At 36.9% G+C, this 20,577-nt stretch overlaps 1 protein-coding gene across 1 annotated transcript in view; it reads left to right on the top strand.

The window, feature by feature from the left end:
- The window catches only part of LOC112617266 (A disintegrin and metalloproteinase with thrombospondin motifs 20), a 205,199-nt gene that overhangs the window by 79,723 nt on the left and 104,899 nt on the right, over positions 1-20,577 (top strand). Inside the window, exons 10-14 of the mRNA XM_025374005.1 lie at positions 4,622-4,763; positions 6,364-6,468; positions 15,202-15,347; positions 16,572-16,753; positions 16,858-16,994. Of these exons, the coding sequence (XP_025229790.1) occupies positions 4,622-4,763; positions 6,364-6,468; positions 15,202-15,347; positions 16,572-16,753; positions 16,858-16,994 (712 nt within the window). The remainder of the gene's footprint in view (positions 1-4,621; positions 4,764-6,363; positions 6,469-15,201; positions 15,348-16,571; positions 16,754-16,857; positions 16,995-20,577) is intronic.

Raw genomic sequence — 20,577 nt, 5'->3', positions numbered from 1 at the left:
ATCGATGTTCATGAGGGATATTGGTCTAAAATTCTCTTTTTTTGTTGCGTCTCTGCCAGGCTTTGGTATCAGGATGATGTTGGCCTCCTAAAATGAGTTAGGGAGGATTCCCTCTTTTTCTATTGATTGGAATAGTTTCAGAAGGAATGGTACCAGCTCCTCCTTGTACCTCTGGTAGAATTCAGCTGTGAATCCATCTGGTCCTGGACTTTTTTTGGTTGGTAGGCTCTTAATTATTTCCTCAATTTCAGAGCCTGCTATTGGTCTATTCAGGGATTCAACTTCTTCCTGGTTTAGTCTTGGAAGAGTGTAAGTGTCCAGGAAATTATCCATTTCTTCTAGATTTTCTAGTTTATTTGCGTAGAAGTGTTTATAGTATTCTCTGATGGTAGTTTGTATTTCTGTGGGGTCGGTGGTGATATCCCCTTTATCATTTTTTATTGCGTCTATTTGATTCTTCTCTCTTTTCTTCTTTATTTGTCTTGCTAGCGGTCTGTCAATTTTGTTGATCTTTTCAAAAAACCAACTCCTGGATTCATTGATTTTTTGGAGGGTTTTTTGTGTCTCTATCTCCTTCAGTTCTGCTCTGATCTTAGTTATTTCTTGCCTTCTGCTAGCTTTTGAATGTGTTTGCTCTTGCTTCTCTAGTTCTTTTAATTGTGATGTTAGAGTGTCAATTTTAGATCTTTCCTGCTTTCTCTTGTGGGCATTTAGTGCTATAAATTTCCCTCCACACACTGCTTTAAATGTGTCCTAGAGATTCTGGTATGTTGTATCTTTGTTCTCATTGGTTTCAAAAAACATCTTTATTTCTGCCTTCATTTCATTATGTACCCAGTAGTCATTCAGGAGTAGGTTGTTCATGTAGTTGAGCGGTTTTGAGTGAGTTTCTTAGTCCTGAGTTCTAGTTTGATTGCACTGTGGTCTGAGAGACAGTTTGTTATAATTTTTGTTCTTTTCTATTTGGTGAGGGGTGCTTTACTTCCAACTATGTGGTCAATTTTGGAATAAGTGTGATGTGGTGCTGAGAAGAATGTATATTCTGTTGATTTGGGGTGGAGAGTTCTATAGATGTCTATTAGGTCTGCTTGCTGCAGAGATGAGTTCAATTCCTGGATATCCTTGTTAACTTTCTGTCTCGTTGATCTGTCTAATGTTGACAGTGGAGTGTTGAAGTCTCCCATTATTATTGTATGGGAGTCTAAGTCTCTTTGTAAGTCTCTAAGGACTTGCTTTATGAATCTGGGTGCTCCTGTATTGGGTGCATATATATTTAGGATAGTTAGCTCTTCCTGTTGAATTGATCCCTTTACCATTATGTAATGGCCTTCATTGTCTCTTTTGATCTTTGATGGTTTAAAGTCTGTTTTATCAGAGACTAGTATTGCAACCCCTGCTTTTTTTTGTTCTCCATTTGCTTGGTAGATCTTCCTCCATCCCTTTATTTTGAGCCTATGCGTGTGTCTGCATGTGAGATGGGTCTCCTGAATACAGCAGACTGATGGGTCTTGACTCTTTATCCAGTTTGCCAGTCTGTGTCTTTTCATTGGAGCATTTAGTCCATTTACATTTAAGGTTAATATTGTTATGTGTGAATTTGATCCTGCCATTATGAGATTAGCTGGTTATTTTGCTCGTTAGTTGATGCAGTTTCTTCCTAGCCTCGATGGTCTTTACATTTTGGCATGTTTTTGCAATGGCTGGTACCGGTTGTTCCTTTCCATGTTTAGTGCTTCCTTCAGGGTCTCTTGTAAGGCAGGCCTGGTGGTGACAAAATCGCTAAGCTTTTGCTTATCTGTAAAGGATTTTATTTCTCCTTCACTTATGAAACTTAGTTTGGCTGGATATGAAATTCTGGGTTGAAAATTCTTTTCTTTAAGAATGTGAATATTGCCCCCCACTCTCTTCTGGCTGTAGAGTTTCTGCCGAGAGATCTGCTGTTAGTCTGATGGGCTTCCCTTTGTGGGTAACCCGACCTTTCTCTCTGGCTGCCCTTAAGATTTTTTCCTTCATTTCAACTTTGGTGAATCTGGCAATTATGTGTCTTGGAGTTGCTCTTCTTGAGGAGTATCTTTGTGGCGTTCTCTGTATTTCCTGAATTTGAATGTTGGCCTGCCCTACTAGGTTGGGGAAGTTCTCCTGGATGATATCCTGAAGAGTGTTTTCCAACTTGGTTCCATTTTCCCCCTCACTTTCAGGCACCCCAATCAGACATAGATTTGGTCTTTTTACATAATCCCATACTTCTTGCAGGCTTTGTTCATTTCTTTTTCCTCTTTTTTCTTTTGGTTTCTCTTCTCGCTTCATTTCATTCATTTGATCCTCAATCGCTGATACTCTTTCTTCCAGTTGATCGAGTCGGTTACTGAAGCTTGTGCATTTGTCACGTATTTCTCGTGTCATGGTTTTCATCTCTTTCATTTTGTTTATGACCTTCTCTGCATTAATTACTCTAGCTATCAATTCTTCCACTTTTTTTTCAAGATTTTTAGTTTCTTTGCGCTGGGTACGTAATTCCTCCTTTAGCTCTGAGAAGTTTGATGGACTGAAGCCTTCTTCTCTCATCTCGCCAAAGTCATTCTCCGTCCAGCTTTGATCCGTTGCTGGCGATGAGCTGCGCTCCTTTGCAGGGGGAGATGCGCTCTTATTTTTTGAATTTCCAGCTTTTCTGCCCTCCTTTTCTCCATCTTTGTGGTTTTTTCTGCCTCTGGTCTTTGATGATGGTGATGTACTGATGGGGTTTTGGTGTAGGTGTCCTTCCTGTTTGATAGTTTTCCTTCTAACAGTCAGGACCCCCAGCTGTAGGTCTGTTGGAGATTGCTTGAGGTCCACTCCAGACCCTGTTTGCCTGGGTATCAGCAGCAGAGGCTGCAGAAGATAGAATATTGCTGAACAGCGAGTGTACCTGGCTGATTCTGGCTTTGGAAGCTTCCGCTCATGGGTGTACTCCACCCTGTTAGGTGTGGGGTGTCAGACTGCCCCTAGTGGTGGATGTCTCCCAGTTAGGCTACTCAGGGGTCAGGGACCCACTTGAGCAGGCAGTCTGTCCCTTCTCAGATCTCAACCTCCGTTTTGGGAGATCCACTGCTCTCTTCAAAGCTGTCAGACAGAGTCGTTTGCGTCTGCAGAGGTTTCTGCTGCTTTGTTGTTGTTGTTGTTGTTGTTGTTGTTGTTTAGCTGTGCCCTGTCCCCAGAGGTGGAGTCTACAGAGACAGGCAGGTTTCCTTGAGCTGCTGTGAGCTCCACCCAGTTGGAGCTTCCCAGAGGCTTTGTTTACCTACTTAAGCCTCAGCAATGGTGGGCGCCCCTCCCCCAGCCTCCATGCTGCCTTGTGGTTAGATCGCAGACTGCTGTGCTAGCAATGAGGGAGGCTCCGTGGGCGTGGGACCCCCCACCCCCGGCCAGGTTTGGGATATAATCTCCTGGTGTGCCCGTTTGCTTAAAGCGCAGTATTGGGGTGGGAGTTACCTGATTTTCCAGGTGTTGTGTGTCTCAGTTCCCCTGGCTAGGAAAAGGGATTCCCTTCCCCCTTGCGCTTCCCAGGTGAGGCGATGCCTTGCCCTGCTTCAGCTCTCACTGGTCGGCTGCAGCAGTTGACTAGTAAGATGAACCCAGTACCTCAGTTGAAAATGCAGAAATCACCGGTCATCTGTGTCGGTCGCGCTGGGAGTTGGAGACTGGAGCTGTTCCTATTAGGCCATCTTGCTCCGCCCCCCAGGAAATTTTTAAGGTTACATGTTCATTTAATTGGAAAATTTATATTTTTCCTTTAGCCAGTAAAATTTTTCAAAAAAAGATTTATTTTAATTATTACAGTGGGACAAATTGTTGCTCTTAGCCCAATTGGAATAGCTGTATATTTCCACAGAGTTTTCTGCATACTGGACATTGCGTGGTAAATTAGGAGTAATATATATGTTTCTCATGCTTTTTCCTAAGTCATTCAAACCTATCATGTATTCTGATAGCATGCTAAAAATATATTACCACTGTCAATTTACAGATGAGGAGACTGTGGTTCAGGGAGATAGGGAGATTAAAAAATTTGTCCATGGCCATGCATCTTGGGAATTGATGGAACCAAAATATAAGCTCCCAAAACCAGTGATCGATTCTGCTATATTCCCTCCTCGAAAGACCTCTTGAGGTGGAGACAGCATACAACTTTTTGAAGCTTCTTTGTTGTTGTTTAGGACTAGGAATATACTTTCTCAAGTGATTTTAAAACTTGTTTTTCCAACATTTTAACAGTTAGTCATTACACTTGAGGCATTACTATTGCATAGCAAAGTAGACCAAAAGTGTGATATGGATGTATGTTTCATAAATAATGTTCTGATGAATTTCTGTTTATTGCTTATTATTTTTTAAAATTGCCACCTTCAAGGTGGTTGTGGGGATCAAGTGCAAACATGCATATTAAAGGTCCTTTGTAAGCTGTGAGGTCATCCTTATGTGTAGGAACATTGCTATACTGATAGTGATGTGAGTTGGTTTTTTAAGTTATGAATAAATACTGATATTCTCTTTGAAAGTAAAGAACTACAGAAAATGTGATAAAGAATCATACTGGAATGCATCCATTGTATTCGTAATATTGTATTTTCTGTCATTGGTACAGTACTGGCTACGGGGAATGTCTTCTTGACAAACCAGATGAAGAAATATATAATCTGCCTTCAGAACTTCCTGGATCACGATATGATGGAAACAAGCAGTGTGAACTTGCGTTTGGTCCTGGGTCACAAATGTGTCCCCATATAGTAAGAAAAGATAATTCCTTTATTTTGTTTGAAAACTACCATAAAGTTATGCTTAGAATATATTTCAAAATGTGTTTATTCTCTTGAACTAAATATAGCTTTTAAGTCTGATAATTTAGTATTCGTCAAAAAGAGGTTTAAAAAAGGAAAATTAAAACTTATTGACTACTTATTATGTGTCAAGTACTGTTTGGGGTACTTAAAACTTATCTTTGTTAACTCTCACAAATCCCTATGCAGTATTCTCATTTAGAAAATAGGGAAGTTATATAATTTGAAAATTAAAAGCATTGAAATATTAATTTTCAAATGATATTATTTCGAGTTGAAGGAGAAAATATAGGTGTTTTGAATCTGAATTGTTTTAAAGGCACCAGGAATCTAACTAATAGAGTGCATTTTCCTTTACATATATTTGAATCCAAAAGAATTAAATTTGGAGCATATTGTTTAGTTTTCATTGAGCTATTATTTTATAATATTTTGAGGATTTTTCATAGACAAGATACTTTTTTCATTGAAATAGTTGATCCTAACACTTTTATTGGATCTATAATTATGATTTTCTTTTATATGGGTGTAAATTTAGGATTTAGTTTAGAATAAATGTCACTGCTTTTGTGAATCCATGCTTTACTTTTCCATGTAGAGTACTCATTCAGTTTTCCTTATTCCCTATATATTTTTGCCTAATTGCTTCCCTACCTACTAGGTTGTGAGGATCATTGGACCACGAATGGTCCAATGACTTACTCAGTCATTAAAATAAATATCTATGTCTATTCCGAGAGTCCAGTTTAGGATTTGTCACACAGTACATGCCACAAAATAAATGCTTATTGAATGTTGAATGAATGGATTAATTAGAGAATGCAGGACAGGCAAAGCTCATTTCACATAGTGACTATTCTTCCTAAAACCTTAAATTTCAATAAGCCTTTAAACATTCACGGTGACGTGGGGAAGATTTACCTTAAAATATCATTATAAAAGATACATTTCTTTCCAATCTGATTTAGACACTAAATAAATTTTGAATTTAAATTCAAAAAAAGAAATGAATCATATTGGGTATAGCTCATATGACCCTCTGTGGACTTTTGTTTCTTTCGAAAACTTCAGAGCCCTTTGTTCAAATGTTGAAAGTATGCATTATATTCACAAAATAGGAAACTTCAGTATACATTATACATTATTTCAATGCAGATTATTCATACATTCTACCATTGTATCGAAAGCGGCTTCTGGCAACTTCTTATGAATAACATTTAACAATAAAAAGTTCTTTAGAAAAATATCTTGCAAAGAGAGAAAACTATCTCAAATAATTTTGAAAATTTCCACTCCAATTTATAACTCCTATTCTATGTATGAATAAAGTTTTTTAAAAAAATGTTTTAAAGAAAATGTCACAATTTTATGTATTTAGAAGAAAATTAATGACTAGAACTTACTTAGTAAAAAAATTTGCTGATTAGTTTCAGCTTCTACCATAGAACCAGGAAATAGATCAATTTATAAACCAACGTGTAGTACTGAATTGAACCAGTGTTGTAGTGTTATCCTTACACTGGCTTGCCTGCCTTTTGTTACTCAGGAGAATATATGCATGCATCTGTGGTGCACAAGTGCAGAAAAGCTTCACAAAGGCTGTTTCACTCAACATGTGCCACCAGCAGATGGAACAGACTGTGGTCCTGGAATGGTAGGTTTTCTTGAAGGGTGAGTCTTGTATAAAGATATTATCCAAGGATGTGATTGCTCTGCATTTTCACACCCTCTTTGTTATTTGCTGTCAACTTTTCTTCAGCTAGTTGAATTATTATTGCCATGTTTGATATAGTACATTGTCAACTGAATTAAATTTTTAATTGTACCCTATTTCTAAGCTATGGCAGATGAATATTAAAGTTTTATATAGTTAGCATATAAATAATTACATGGATATATAGTTATCTATGTATATTATAGCATTGTTATTAAAATTGAGGACAGATATAACAGCCCTAATATTTTGGCAAATTCTACAAATTCAGGGATGTTTCCATTTCATGTTTTCTCCCTTGAAACTCAGTTAATACAATTGAAAGTTTTAAGTGGCTTCTTTAGACCTTATTGTTTCTAAGTGTATCAAGATACATTATACTGCTAAAATCAACCACCTACTGTGCTGCGTCTTTATTATTCCAACAGTCATGAACTTATTTAAAACTGTAAACATGATGTTGAATGATAACGCTTACCATGATAATGAAAAGTGTCTTGTGAGAGGATGAAGTCAGAGTGTACTTTGTGCTCCAGGACCTCAGTGGCCAGTGTTGACTACATTAAGTGTTTAGTCTGTCAGCATCTCTGAGCTCCCTCAGTGTAAAAGGAACACTTCTTTGGCAATGGATTGGCTAATTCTGCCTCTTTGTTATCTTCACATTAGCCAAAAAAGATAAACTTCTTAAAAATAAGGTCAGTTCAGTAGCTGAACTTGTGCCTTTACCACCTCTTGCTTCATTGAAATATTTATACTAGCTATTGCTTTTCTCTTGAGTCACTTGCATCAAAAGGTGATAGCAATATTCCTATGAATATTGCTCACATCACAAATTAATTGGTTACTAATATTTTATTTGGAACTTCAAGTTTTGTAGCAGCTGAAGTACTCATTGAAATCGTCTAACACACTAATAACCTTTTTGCAATTTTAGGATGAATGTTCTAGTGGGCTTTTTCAGTTCAGCTGGCTTTGAATTTTAAAATTTGATCTTTATATAACATTTCTATTTGTTGGATAAGAATTATTTAAAGGACTTTACTTTTTTCTCAGTTCCTGTGACTAGTATTAGTAGATAGCTTTTTGAGTAAAAGGTGGCATTTATGAGAGTAACTACCTGAGGCTGAGCAGAGGAAAAAAAAAATCTTTTCGAAGTATGAATGCTGGGCTGCTGATATTGGCAAATTTGAAGATGTTCACCTGATTAAAATCCAGGACTGGCACCTTCCTCTGTTCCTCAGCAACTTTTCAAGTTACTGTATGCCATGAACCTTCAGGATTGATTGCCTGTGGCAAAAGTAGTAATTGATATATTTACAAATATTAAGAGATATACTATTTATAGCTAATTTATTAATATTCTAAATCCAGTTAGGGCATAAACATGATTTTTTGAAATTAAGGTATATATAAGTATAATGCATAGATCTTAGGTATACAATTTGATGAATTTTAACAAATGTAGATGCACATATAGCCAACATCCCAATAAAAATTTCTATCACTTTAAAAAGTTCAGTTGTGGCTGGGTGCAGTGACTCAGGCCTGTAATCCCAGCACTTTGGGAGACCAAGGCAGGCAGATCACCTGAGATCAAGAGTTCAAGACCAACCGGGCCAACATGACGAAACCCTGTCTCTACAAAAAATACAAAAATTAGCCAGACATGATGGCAGGCAGCCACCTGTAATCCCAGCTACTCAGGAGACTGATTCAGGAGAATCGCTTGTACCTGGGAGGCGGAGGTTGCAGTGAGCCAAGATCACGCCATTGCACTACTAGGGGACAAGAGTGAGACTTCCTCTCAAAAAATAAATAAATAAATAAACCAACAACAACAAAAATTCAGTTGTGCCTCTTTCGAGACAACTTTCCTTCCTTCCAGAGAAAACTCCTTTTCTGATTTTTATTTCCAGAGATTCGTTTTTTCTTGTTCTTGTCAAAAAAGAGCGTCCTCTTTTTTGAAGCAGTGGAATGGAACAGGCGTCTTTTGTTCAACATATTTTTAAACTTCATCCATATTATCGTGTGCATTAGCAGTTCATTCCTTTATACCACAATATAATTCAGCTATACAGATGTACTGTAATTTATCAATTCTCCTGTCAATAGATATTGAATCATTTCTGGTGTTTGATTATTATGAATAAAACTGCCATGAACGTCCCTATACAAGTCTTCTTGTAGACATATGTTTGTTCTTCTCTTGGCATCGAATTGCTGGATGATAGGGTAAGTGTATGTTTAACATCATAAGAAGTGCCAAACAATTTTCTGAAGTATGTGCACCATTTTAGACTCCCCCCAGCGATGGAGGAAAGTTCCAATTACTCTGTATTTCTTGCCGACTTTTGATACTGTTAGTCTTTTAAAAATATTTGGCCATTCTACTAGGTATAAAATGGAATCTCATTGTGGTTTTAACTTGTATTTCCATGATTATTATCAACCTTGTGCATTTTTTCATGTGCTTATTAGCCATTTGAATATTTTCCCATTGAGATGGTAGGATAGGCATGGATTTATTGAGATTCAAGGTAAATGTGATGAAATGCTAAGATTTACTTTAGAGCCAATACAAATTAAAAGCAAAGGTGGTATTTGGGGTAGCATCATGTGGATTATAATAGATATAAATTCTCTTTTTAAAATTAATAAAACACAGTGAACCCCTATATATTTAGCTGTATTCAGTATTAAATAAACCTTTTATTGAAGGGACATTTGAAACAAATATTCTATAATTTTGCCTTAACATTCTTCTTTATTCTGTTTATCTTGTGACTATCTAATGAGTCTGTGTGCTGAACACTTTTGCTAGTAAATCAATTTGTGTGAAGACATGGTGAACCCTTCTGATAATGACTTAATTTTACTACATGGTGAATAGTATAATATTATAACATTTTCATGCTCTAGTCTCTCAAATTATTTTTTAAAAAGAGTAAGGATTACTTAAATTGTTCATGCAAGATGCTTACAAAATGCACATGCACACAGCACATTATGATTTTTTTTCCACTTCTAATATGGCTTTCTTATATTGAATGACTTTTTCTAATGGAGAGCACAAAGCATTTTTACTGCTATAAGCTTGGCTATAGGATTCATTCAATCAGCAAAGATTTATCAAAGGCCTACTATGTCAGGCACTATTTTAGGTACACTATTCCTCATTTTCTTCTGTTGCTGTAGGATACATGAGTTAACAAAACAATGTTACTGGGGGTCCTTGCTCCCAGAGCCCCCAAGATGGTGGTGGGCCACTTCCAAAATGGTGGCAGGCAGCTTCCAAGATGGTGGCAAGCCTTGTTTTCTCTGACCTGGGGTTCTTGGCCTCATGGATTCCAAGGAATGGAATCTTGGGGCATGCGGTGAGTGTTACAGCTCTATTAGAAGCCATGGGTCATGGAAAAGAACCATGGAACCCAGTGACTAGTGTTCAGCTCAATTGGGATGAACCCAGGCACTTAGCCATGCAGGAACAATGGCAAGCCTTTAGCCCAATCAGGAGCAGCAATGGGTGTCTCACTGAATCAGGAGCACAGCAGACACCGTGTTGGATCCGGAGGGATGGAAGTCAGTGGCAGGTCTGAGAGGGCAGCAAACAGCCGTGGTAGATGGTGAGTGAAAGCTCAGCTCGAGCCATAACAAACGTGGACCAGAAGACAGTGCAGCTGCAAGATTTAATAGAGTGTAAACAGAGCTCCCATACAAAGGGAGGGGACCCAAAGAGGGTAGCTGTTGCAGGCTCGAATGTCTGGGTTTATATCTGGATCATTGTCCCTCCTGCTGTGCTCTCAGGCGATAGATGATTGGCTATTTCTTTACCTCCTGTGTTTGCCTAATTAGCATTTTAGTGAGCTCTCTTTACTACCTGATTGGTTGGGTGTAAGCTAAGTTGCAAGCCCTGTGTTTAAAGGTGGATGCAGTCACCTTCCCAGCTAGGTTTAGGGATTCTTAGTCGGCCTAGGAAATCCAGCTAGTCCTGTCTCTCAACAAGATCTCTGCCCTCATGTATCTTAAGTTCTAGAGGGAGACTAGAATATTATAAATAATTAATATAATAGTACCATCAAACTGGTTGGTGCCATGGATCAGAAAAATAGAGCAGAAAGCTAATTAGAAGTTTTATAGTAGGAGAGGGCAGATTGCAATTTAAAATATGATGGTTAGGACAGACATCATATGAAGTTACCAAATTAGCTGTCTTAAAGGAGGTGAGAAGGTTAGCTATGAGGATATCTGGGGTAAATGAATTCCCAAGAAAGGGAATAGCTGAGCTCCTAAGTCTGGAGTGTGCCTGGAGTGTTCAAAGAAGAGCAAGGAGGACATTTTAGCTGGAGTGAAGTGAAGAGAGAAAGAGACTTATAAGGAGAAGCTGAAGGAAGATTTCGTAGGGCATTGCAGGTGTGAAAGAAAAATATCTTAGGACCCTTCAAGCTGGGAAGGTCTCAGGACAAACCTGCTTCCTATTCTATTCAAGTCATCACTTTGCTCACAGAGATAGATGGATATTCTGATTGCCTCCTTTGGAAATACTTATAAGAAACCCAAAAGAATGCAACCATCTGTCTCTCACTTACCTGTGACCTAGAAGTCCCCAGTGGGGGGTGGGGAGGGGCTTGCTTTGAGCTGTCTCCGCCTTTTTGGAGAGAACTAATGTACTTCTTATGTATTGACTGATGTCTCATATCTCCCTAAAATGTGTAAAAACAAGCTGTGCCCTGACCACCTTTGGTGCATGTCGTCAGGACTTCCTGAAGCTATGTCATGGGCATGTCCTCAACTTTGGCAAAATAGACTTTCTAAATTAACTGAGACCGTCTTAAATTTTTGGTGTTCACACAGGCCATTGTGAGAACTGCGTATTTACTCAAAGTAAAATAATGAAGGATTTGAATGGATTCATACCTGATTTGACTTAGTTTAAAAAGAGATCATTCTAGCAACTGTGTTAAGGCTAACCTATCAAGCACAAGAGTGGAAACAGACATCTACTTAGCTATTTCAGTGATAGAAGTAAGGGATGCTAGTGCTCAAATCAGAGTGATGGTAGTGAGATAATGTAAGGTCAATTTTTGATACATTTTAAAAGGAAGTAGAACATTTATTGTAGCTAATGTATCAGATGTGGAGTGTTCGAAGAAGAGAAATGATGACTAGGCTTTTGACTGAACAACTTAGATCAACTCAGTAAAAGTGGGTTTTGAGTTGGGAGGGCAGGAATTCTCTTTTGGATATGCTGTGCTTGAAATGTCTGTTAGACATTCCAGTAAATAGTCATAAGTAAGTAGGCATATATATGAGTCTGGAGTTTAGGAGAGAGATCTGGACTAGAAGTAACTGTTAATAGTAAAGAATTAAAAAACCAAGATATGAGCCCGGAGAGACATTCCAACATTAAGTTGTCACAAAGAAGAAGATAATTTAAGAGAGAGATCTGGACTAGAAGTGACTGTTAACAGAAAAGAATAAAAAAACTGAGATGTGAGCTTGGAGAAACATTCCAACACTAAGTTGTCACACAAAAAAGAAGAAACAACAGAAGAAAATGAGAACAATTAATTATGAAGAAAGGAAGAAAACCAAGAGCCCTGGAAATGAAGAGAAAAAAAGTATGTCAAAGAAGAAAAGTGATTAGTTGTGCACGTATTGCTGATAAGGAAGACAGAGAATGAGAACTGGCCATTAGTGTCCTACACATTGTTAAATATAGTGAACCCCAAGTTTCTCTTCAAAGAATCAGTATGTCAGTATGTTCAGCTCTCTTATTCGTTGAATCTCCATTTTAAAGTTTAACTTCCTGGCTCTCTTTGCCTCCTTGCCTCTAGTTTCAGTAAAGAACTTTCCTGCCATTCCTAAACAGTAGTTCACATCTGTTCTCTTGGTCACCGGTTCTGACCTAAGTCATCTTTAGTTACCTGTTCCTAACCATCCTTCTTGCCAAACTACTCACCCTGCCATTCCGGCTCATACTCCTGCTCTTTTTAAAATAGCCAGTCGGAATTAGCTTAGACTGTGCAGTCCAACCCTAGCCAGTAGGGGAAGGACACAGCAGTAGGGGTTCTCTGTGTCAGGAGTAAGAACTCCTGCCCCTGCCCTGTCCAGATGTGCTCTTGCCATTGTTCCATCTGCGAGGAGCACCGTTTTTGCAGAAAGGAAAATTTGCCTTGCTGAGAAAATTGTTTGAGTGATATTTCTTTGCAGCACCAGGGAACAAGCATTTTGCATTTCTAGCAATTTGAGCAGATTCATGGAGGAATAGGATATAAAAACCTGGCTGGGGCGGGGTTATGAGAGAATAAACAAGGAGTTAAAGAATGAACATGGCCGGCTCTTTCAAGGAGAAGCAGGGCAGTAACTGGTAAGGGCAGTGAGATATAAGAAAGATTTTGTTGTTGCTATTGTTTTCTGAAAGTGAGAGAAATAAGAGCTGCGTTTGTGTGTTAATGAGAATAATCTAGGGAACTACTTTGCAAATTATCTGTAGTAACAGATTGTCTTCGTTCTTTTCTAAAATTTCTGATTATAAATTGATACTTTTGTACAAAGTAATAAAAATTATTGACTAGGAAAATAAAATGGAAAAAACATTCAAAATATAAGCCAAATTTTTCTATGGGAAACAGCCATTCCTCACAAAATTAGTAATTGAATTATCATATGATTTAGCTATTCTACTTCTGGATATATACCCAAATATTTGAAAGCAAGATCTCAAAGAGATATTTGTGCACTCATGCTCATAGCAGCATTATTCACAATATCTAAAGGTGAAAGCAGGGGTTTAAGACCATCCTGGCCAACATGGCAAAACCCTGTCTCTACTAAAAGTACAAAAATTAGCTGGGTGTGGTGGTGTGCACCTGTACTCCCAGCTACTCGGGAGGCTGAGGTAGGAGAATCACATGAACGTGGGAGGTGGAGGTTGCAGTAAGCTGTGATCATGCCACTGCACTTCAACCTGGGTGACAGAGAGGGACTCTATCTCAAAAAAAAAAAAAAAAAAAAAAGATGAAAGCAACCCAATGCCCATTGATGGATAAAAGGATAAATAAAATAAAATGTGGTAAATGCATATGCTATGGTTTGAATGTTTGCCCCCTCCCAAACTCATATTGAAATTTAATTGCCCATGTAACAGTATTGGGAGATGGGGCCTGTTTGATAATACTAGGGCATAAAGGCTCTTCCTTCCTGGGTGGGTTTAGTGCCTCATAAAAGAGCCTTCAGGAGTGAGCTGTCTCGGTCCTTCTGCATTGTGCCCTGTGAGGATCCAGCATTCTCTCCTTCCAGAGGATGCAATGTGCAAGGTGCTATCTTGGAAGAAGAGAATGGCCTCATCAGACGCCAAACCTGCCTGTACCTTGACCTTAGATTTCCCAGATCTCAGACCTGTGGGAAATGAATTTCTGTTATTTATAAATTATCCAATCTTGGGTATTCTTATATAGCATCACAAAATGGACTGAGACAACATACAATGGAATATTATTCATTTTTAAAAATGAAGTTCTGACACGTGGATGAAGCTTGGGCATATTATGCTAAGTGAAATAAGCCAGTCACATGAAGACTAGGATTTCAATTATATGAAGTATCTGGAGTAGTCAAATTCATAGAAACAGAAAGTAGAATGGTGGTTACCAGGAGGTAGCAGGGAGGACAAAATGGGAGTTATCGCTTAATGAGCATAGCGCTTCAGTTTTACAAGATGGAAAAATTCTGGAGATTGGTTGCATGACAATGAATATACACAACACTATTGAACTATATACTTAAACATGGCTAAGATGGTAAATTTTATGTTATGCGTGTTTTGCCGCAATTAAAAATAAACATAAGACAATTTTTAAATTATTTGCTTAGACATAAAATTTCTCTGTAAAAATCTTACAAAAATTTCGAAATGCTTACTCTCAAGTTGTGTTATCTTCTCTCAGTCTGGTAACTAATTCATAGACTGGCATGAGTGCATGGTCACACTTGATTAGCTGTCACTGAAATGATGATGTAGAACAGACAAGAGAATTGCTGGAGTGATGTTTGGTGTAGTGAGAAGGGATGGGATTAAGTGCACAAGCAGAGGGGTTGACTTTGTCTGGGACAGGGAATTTTCCATGTGTGCTAACAGGTAGCAAGTCTGAATGGATGAGTGCAGATGCTGTTGAATGAGTAGAACAGGTGGTGAGAGACTGTGGGTAGATTCTTCTGTAAGTTTCCATTTTCTTGATGAAAGTAAAGAAACAAGGTTGTCATCTGAGACTTCAGATAGGATAAAGTAGAAAGCTTTTTATGAGTGGAAGAGTGAATAGATACTTTGAGTAAAAAAATGGAAGGATGGAAATATACCATATTAACCTAGTATTTGGCTCTTCTATTCAAAAAATACCCCCCATATTCCATTTTACTATTTAATTTTTCCTTCCTCCCCAGTGACACTAAATCTTAAAGCCAAGAGAAATATTACACTCCTTTTGTATTCCACAGATCTTACTCAGTAGGTAGGAAATATTCATAAAATGGTTTCAAATGTAATCTGAATTAATAACAACTTGCTTCAAATTGTTTAGTTTGTTCTTCTATTGATCTTTATGCTGCTATTACAATTTTTGTGATGTTCTACTTAGAGGCACACATCATTTCTTTTTGTGCTTATTATTTTTATAGCATTGCCGCCGTGGGCTATGTGTAAACAAAGAAATGGAAACACGTCCTGTAAATGGTGAATGGGGACCATGGGAACCTTACAGTTCTTGTTCAAGAACATGTGGAGGTGGAATCGAAAGCTCAACCAGGCACTGTAATCGTCCTGAGTATGTCTTTTTTATGTCACTATAAATTAAGATTATCTCAAGGCACCAGAAAGTAAACATCAGTTTCACTCACTTCTAAAACTGGAGGTCAGTCCGTAAGTTTCTGAGATTCAGAAAACTTCTGGAACACTTTAAGTCATATTGATTTATATTTTGGTAGATTCAGACATTAAAAAAAAAACCCTAAATAGATTAAATTTTATAAACTGAACTGAGATCCATTTTCTTCATTTTTTGTTTTGTTTTTTAATTTAGTATAAATTTTGAGACATACTTTTAAGTGTGAATGACAGTTATATAATGGCATTTTCACATTTACCGTATGCCTAGTGAAACATCCTGGCTCCTTTCATGTATGTGTTGGATCTTCTGGACAGCATATATAGTTTGGTTACCGATTTTTTTACTGTTTTGTGCAATGTGACATGTGATATTTTCCTTTCTCTGCTTCTTGTGTTATAGATGCATCATTGTCTTTAGCTGAATAAGTACTAAAGCATATATCCCCCTCATCAAACTATTTAAAAGAGCTTACATATTGCATTAAGATTTTAAATTAATGTTTCTGTTGTATACATGATATAGAAGTTGGTAAGCAATATGATACTCTTTACTTAAAGTATTATTAATAAGCATTTTTAATGCACAAATGTGACTTACTCTGAATAAAATCTTGGTTCATTTAAGTTTTAGGATAAATTATACTAGAAGTCTTTATATTCCAAAAATTCTGCAAAAAAATTTATTTTCTGGCATAAGCCAAAATAACATGGATGTAGATTGATACCATAAAACTCCTTAAATTGAGTGATAAATAAGATATACATGACAAAGATGTGTATGTATTTTCTTGTTATTTAACAAGGCCTCTGCCTTTGTTACTGTCTTTGGCTCACTACATGTCTTTTATTCTTTCCAGAAAATGAGCAAACCCTTTTTTGGAAGTTTAAGAACAAACTTCCATTGCTGGTTTCATGCTAGTTAACCTAGTCAAGAATAAGATATCATTTCTGCCCTCTAGGCTCACTGTCCACGCTAAGGTGGATATTTTAGTGGTTCATTATCCATAGAATTGCTTAAAACTCATGTTACATACTTCTGTTAAAAAAGTGTTAGTGGGACTTCATTGGTTTTCTAGATCCTAGAAAAGATTGGAACTTTTAGAAGTAAGTGGCACAAATAATGTTGTACTGATATGCTTTAAAATGTAATGAATTTGACTAGGCCAAGAAACGGAGGAAATTACTGTGTGGGCCGCAGGATGAAATTTCGATCATGTAATACTGATTCATGTCCAAAAGGCACACAAGACTTTCGAGAGAAGCAATGCTCTGATTTTAATGGCAAACATTTGGACATCAATGGCATTCCCTCTAATGTGAGGTGGCTTCCAAGATACAGTGGCAGTAAGTAAATTATGCTGTTTCTTTGATGTAAATTTTTCTGAGACATAAGAACACATAGCTTTATTATTATACATTTAAAAATGTGACCTTTTTCTTTTTTACAGTTCGCACAAAAGATCGTTGTAAACTCTACTGTCAGGTTGCTGGAACCAATGATTTCTACCTATTGAAGTATATGGTTGAAGATGGTACTCCTTGTGGAAATGAAACTCATGACATCTGTGTTCAAGGCCGGTGTATGGTAAGTAAACTGTAAGTTTCTGTTATATTTAAAGTGACTTTAAGAATAATGTTTTTTTTTCTATTTATATAACCAAATATTACTTTTACTATCTCAGTATGTGTTCTTATGCATTCCAACAAAGCAACCTTTGTTATCATGCTATCTATAGAAGTATAGTTAGCCTGGTTACTGGGGATTCTCTGTCATCAAAAATGCCTCAACAAAGCATTAAGTTAAATTTTCTGACTTCCTATGGTCTATTTTACTCATAATCAAAATAGAAATGAGGTCAGCTTCCTAAAAGATAGAAAATAATAGGATACAAGGATTGTAAAGTGATTTTGCTACTTTAAATGTAACCTTCTACAGTAACGTTTTCCTTACTGTTAAAACCATTGATATTCTCCCTTCCTCTTTCCAGCTCTCTGTCACTTACTTTTATGTGCATTCAACAAATATTGATTGAGTAGCTACTAGATGTCAGATACTGTTCAAGTCACCAGGATAAAAGATTGGAGCAGAGAACCCCACTTCCAAGATGGTCACAGATTTGTGGGGGAAATAGGCATGCAAACAATTACAATGTAGTGCTATGGGTCATCTGCAAGGTAGCACGGAGTTATTGAGGAAGGAGTGTCTAATTTTATGGGGAGGTGGGTAAAGGATTCAGCGAACCTTTCATGGAGCGCATGAGGCTTGTGCCAAGTATCGAAATGAGTAGGTTTTAGAAGGAGAGGAATTATGGGAGCAGAGTTGGAGTTAGGGACCAGCAGATGGTTGTCAAATGCACTTTTTTTTTCTTAACTCCTTGGAAACACATAGAAGCATTTGAAGTCAAGGGAGAGATGTGATTCAGTTTGCCTATTGGAATCTTCAAAATATTGGATTTAGAAGATTGGAGACAGGTGGTCTAGGTCAGAGCTGATGAGATACTGAGTTAAAGCACAAACATTGCAATGGCAATCTTGAGAATGGATGGCAAGTTTGAGAACTAGGCTAGTGAATGTGGTCTAAAGAATATAGTAAGTGTACTTCTATGAGACCAACTTTTTTAGATTCCACATATAAATGAGATCATATGGTATTTGTTTTTTGGTGCCTGGCTTATTTCATTTAACATAATGTCCTCCAGATTGATTCATGTTGTCACAAATGGCAGGGTTTCCTCTTCTTTATGGCTGAATAATATACCATTTTGTATATAAACCACATCGTTTAAATCCATGCATCCACTGATGGACACTTAGGTTGATTTCATATTTTGGCTATTGTGAATAGAGCTGTGATAAACATGGGAGTGTAGATCTCTCTTTAATATACTAATATCGTTTCCTTTGGATATGTATCCAGTAGTGAGATTGCTGGATCATATGGTAGTTCTATTTTTAGTGGATATGTGCTGTCACCACAAAAATGATAACTACGTGAGGTTATGCATTTGTTAATTAGCTAGATTTAACCATTCCTTAATGTATTGATATTCTTCAGAACATCACGTTGTACATGATAAAAACATACAATGTTATCTGTCAATTTAAAAATAAACAATAAAAAATAATTAAAAATATAAGTATAATCTTAAGAACTTATTCCTTTGGTTAAAGTGGAACTCTATAGGGCAAACTTAATCTCCCTGTAAACAAGTCTCTATTACCTTATCTGGGTGATAAAGGCCCTTCACCCAAAGAGCTAATGAGATGTTCAAAGAGAGTTAAAATAATTTAAGTTGGAAACAGCTTAAATACTGAAAAGGTTATTCAGTGGCCTGAAAAAAATTGTGCTTTAAATTAGCAGCTTAAAGTCATATCAAAATGCAAAAGTTATGATGAAGATTATCTGAACATATAGAGGCATACTACTTTCAGAAAATATATACTTAAAATTTTGATTTTGAAAACATCTGCCTTGTATATAAAAAAATTCACGAGGCTTAAGAAATTTTCTTTACTGATCACTAAATTTAGAGGGCCATTCCAAACAACGGAAAGAGTTATTGCAACGTATGCAGAGGACAGCTTCTTCATGGAGAGGAGCTGCATTTGTTTTTTTGAAATTTCTGGAACAAGCCGTCTACTTGCATATTCATTCAGTTTTTAAAATAAGCACTGTTATGCTGGGTATTAGTTTTAGAGAAAATGTTGCTTTTAAATATTTATTTGAAAGTAAGATTATTTGCAGAGTTCTAAGGTCATGAGTTAAAATCGTAACTATGAAAGACATCTTTTTGGAGTATTCTAATGTGTTACTGACATACTCATTCTTTAGTCTCTTTGAATTACATTTCTTTTAAGAGCGGTTTTCAAATGACAGTGCGTATTGGAATCAATGTCAGTGTTACAATGCAGATTCCTAGGTTTTATTTCCAAGTATTATAATTCAGAAGATCTGGGAATCTGACTTTTTAAATACCACCCCATGTGATGTTGATGCAGGAGGTCTGTGGATGACCCTTTAATAAACATGACTTTTTAGACCATGTAAATAGATATGTGAAAATATTGACATACAACAAGATGAGTACATATTTTGAAACAATTCTGTTGTACTGAATCTCCTGGTAATTGAAAGGATATTTGTGAAAAGAACTTTGTAAACTTTAAAGTACCATTCTTATAGTTGGTCATTTTTTTTTTTTTTTAACTTTTATTTTAGGTTCAGGGGTCTATATGCAAGATTTTATACAGGTAAATTCGTGTAATAGGGTTTTGTTGTACAGATTATTTCATCATCTAGATACTAAGCTTAGTATCCAATAGTTACTTTTTCTGATCCTCTCCCTCCTCCCACCCTCCACCCTCAACAGGCCACAGTGTGTGTTGTTCCCCTCTTTGTGCCCATGTGTTCTCATCATTTAGCTCCCACTTATAAGTGAGAACGTGTAATATTTGGCTTTCTGTTCCTGTGTTGGTTTGCTAAGGAGGATGACCTCCAGCTCCATCAATGTTCCTATAAAGGATATAATTTTATTCTTTTCTATGGCTGCACAGTATTCCTTTGTGTATATGTGTCACATTTTCTTTATCCAGTCTACCATTAGTAGACACTTAGGTTCATTTCATGTCTTTGCTATTGTAAATAGTGCTGCAATGAACATACACCTGCATGTGTCTTTATGGTAGAACAAATTATATTCCTTTGGGTATATATCCAGTAATGGGAATGCTGAGTTGAATGGTAGTTCAGTTTTTAGCTCTTTAAGGAATCTCCACACTGCTTTCCACAGTGGTTGAACCAATTTACACTCCCACCAACAGTGTATAACCGTTCTCTTTTCTGCAGTCTTTCCAGCATCTGTTATTTTTTGACTTTTTAATAGTAGTCATTCTGACTGGTGTGAGATGCTATCTTATTTTGGTTTTGATTTGCATTTCTCTGATGATCATTGATATTGCACTTTTTCCGTATGCTTGTTGGTTGCATGTACGTCTTCTCTTAAAAGATGTTTGTTCATGTTCTTTGCTCACTTTTTAATTTTTTTTTCTTGTAAATTTATTTAAGTTCCTTATAGATGCTGGATAATAGACCTTTGTCAGATGTGTAGTTTGAAGATATTTCCCCCCATTCTGTAGATTGCCTATTTACTCTGTTGATAGTTTCTTTT

Source organism: Theropithecus gelada, unplaced genomic scaffold, assembly GCF_003255815.1.
Source record: "Theropithecus gelada isolate Dixy unplaced genomic scaffold, Tgel_1.0 HiC_scaffold_15987, whole genome shotgun sequence".
Classification (NCBI taxonomy): Eukaryota; Metazoa; Chordata; class Mammalia; order Primates; family Cercopithecidae; genus Theropithecus; species Theropithecus gelada.
This window is presented reverse-complemented; position numbering and strand designations above follow the sequence as displayed.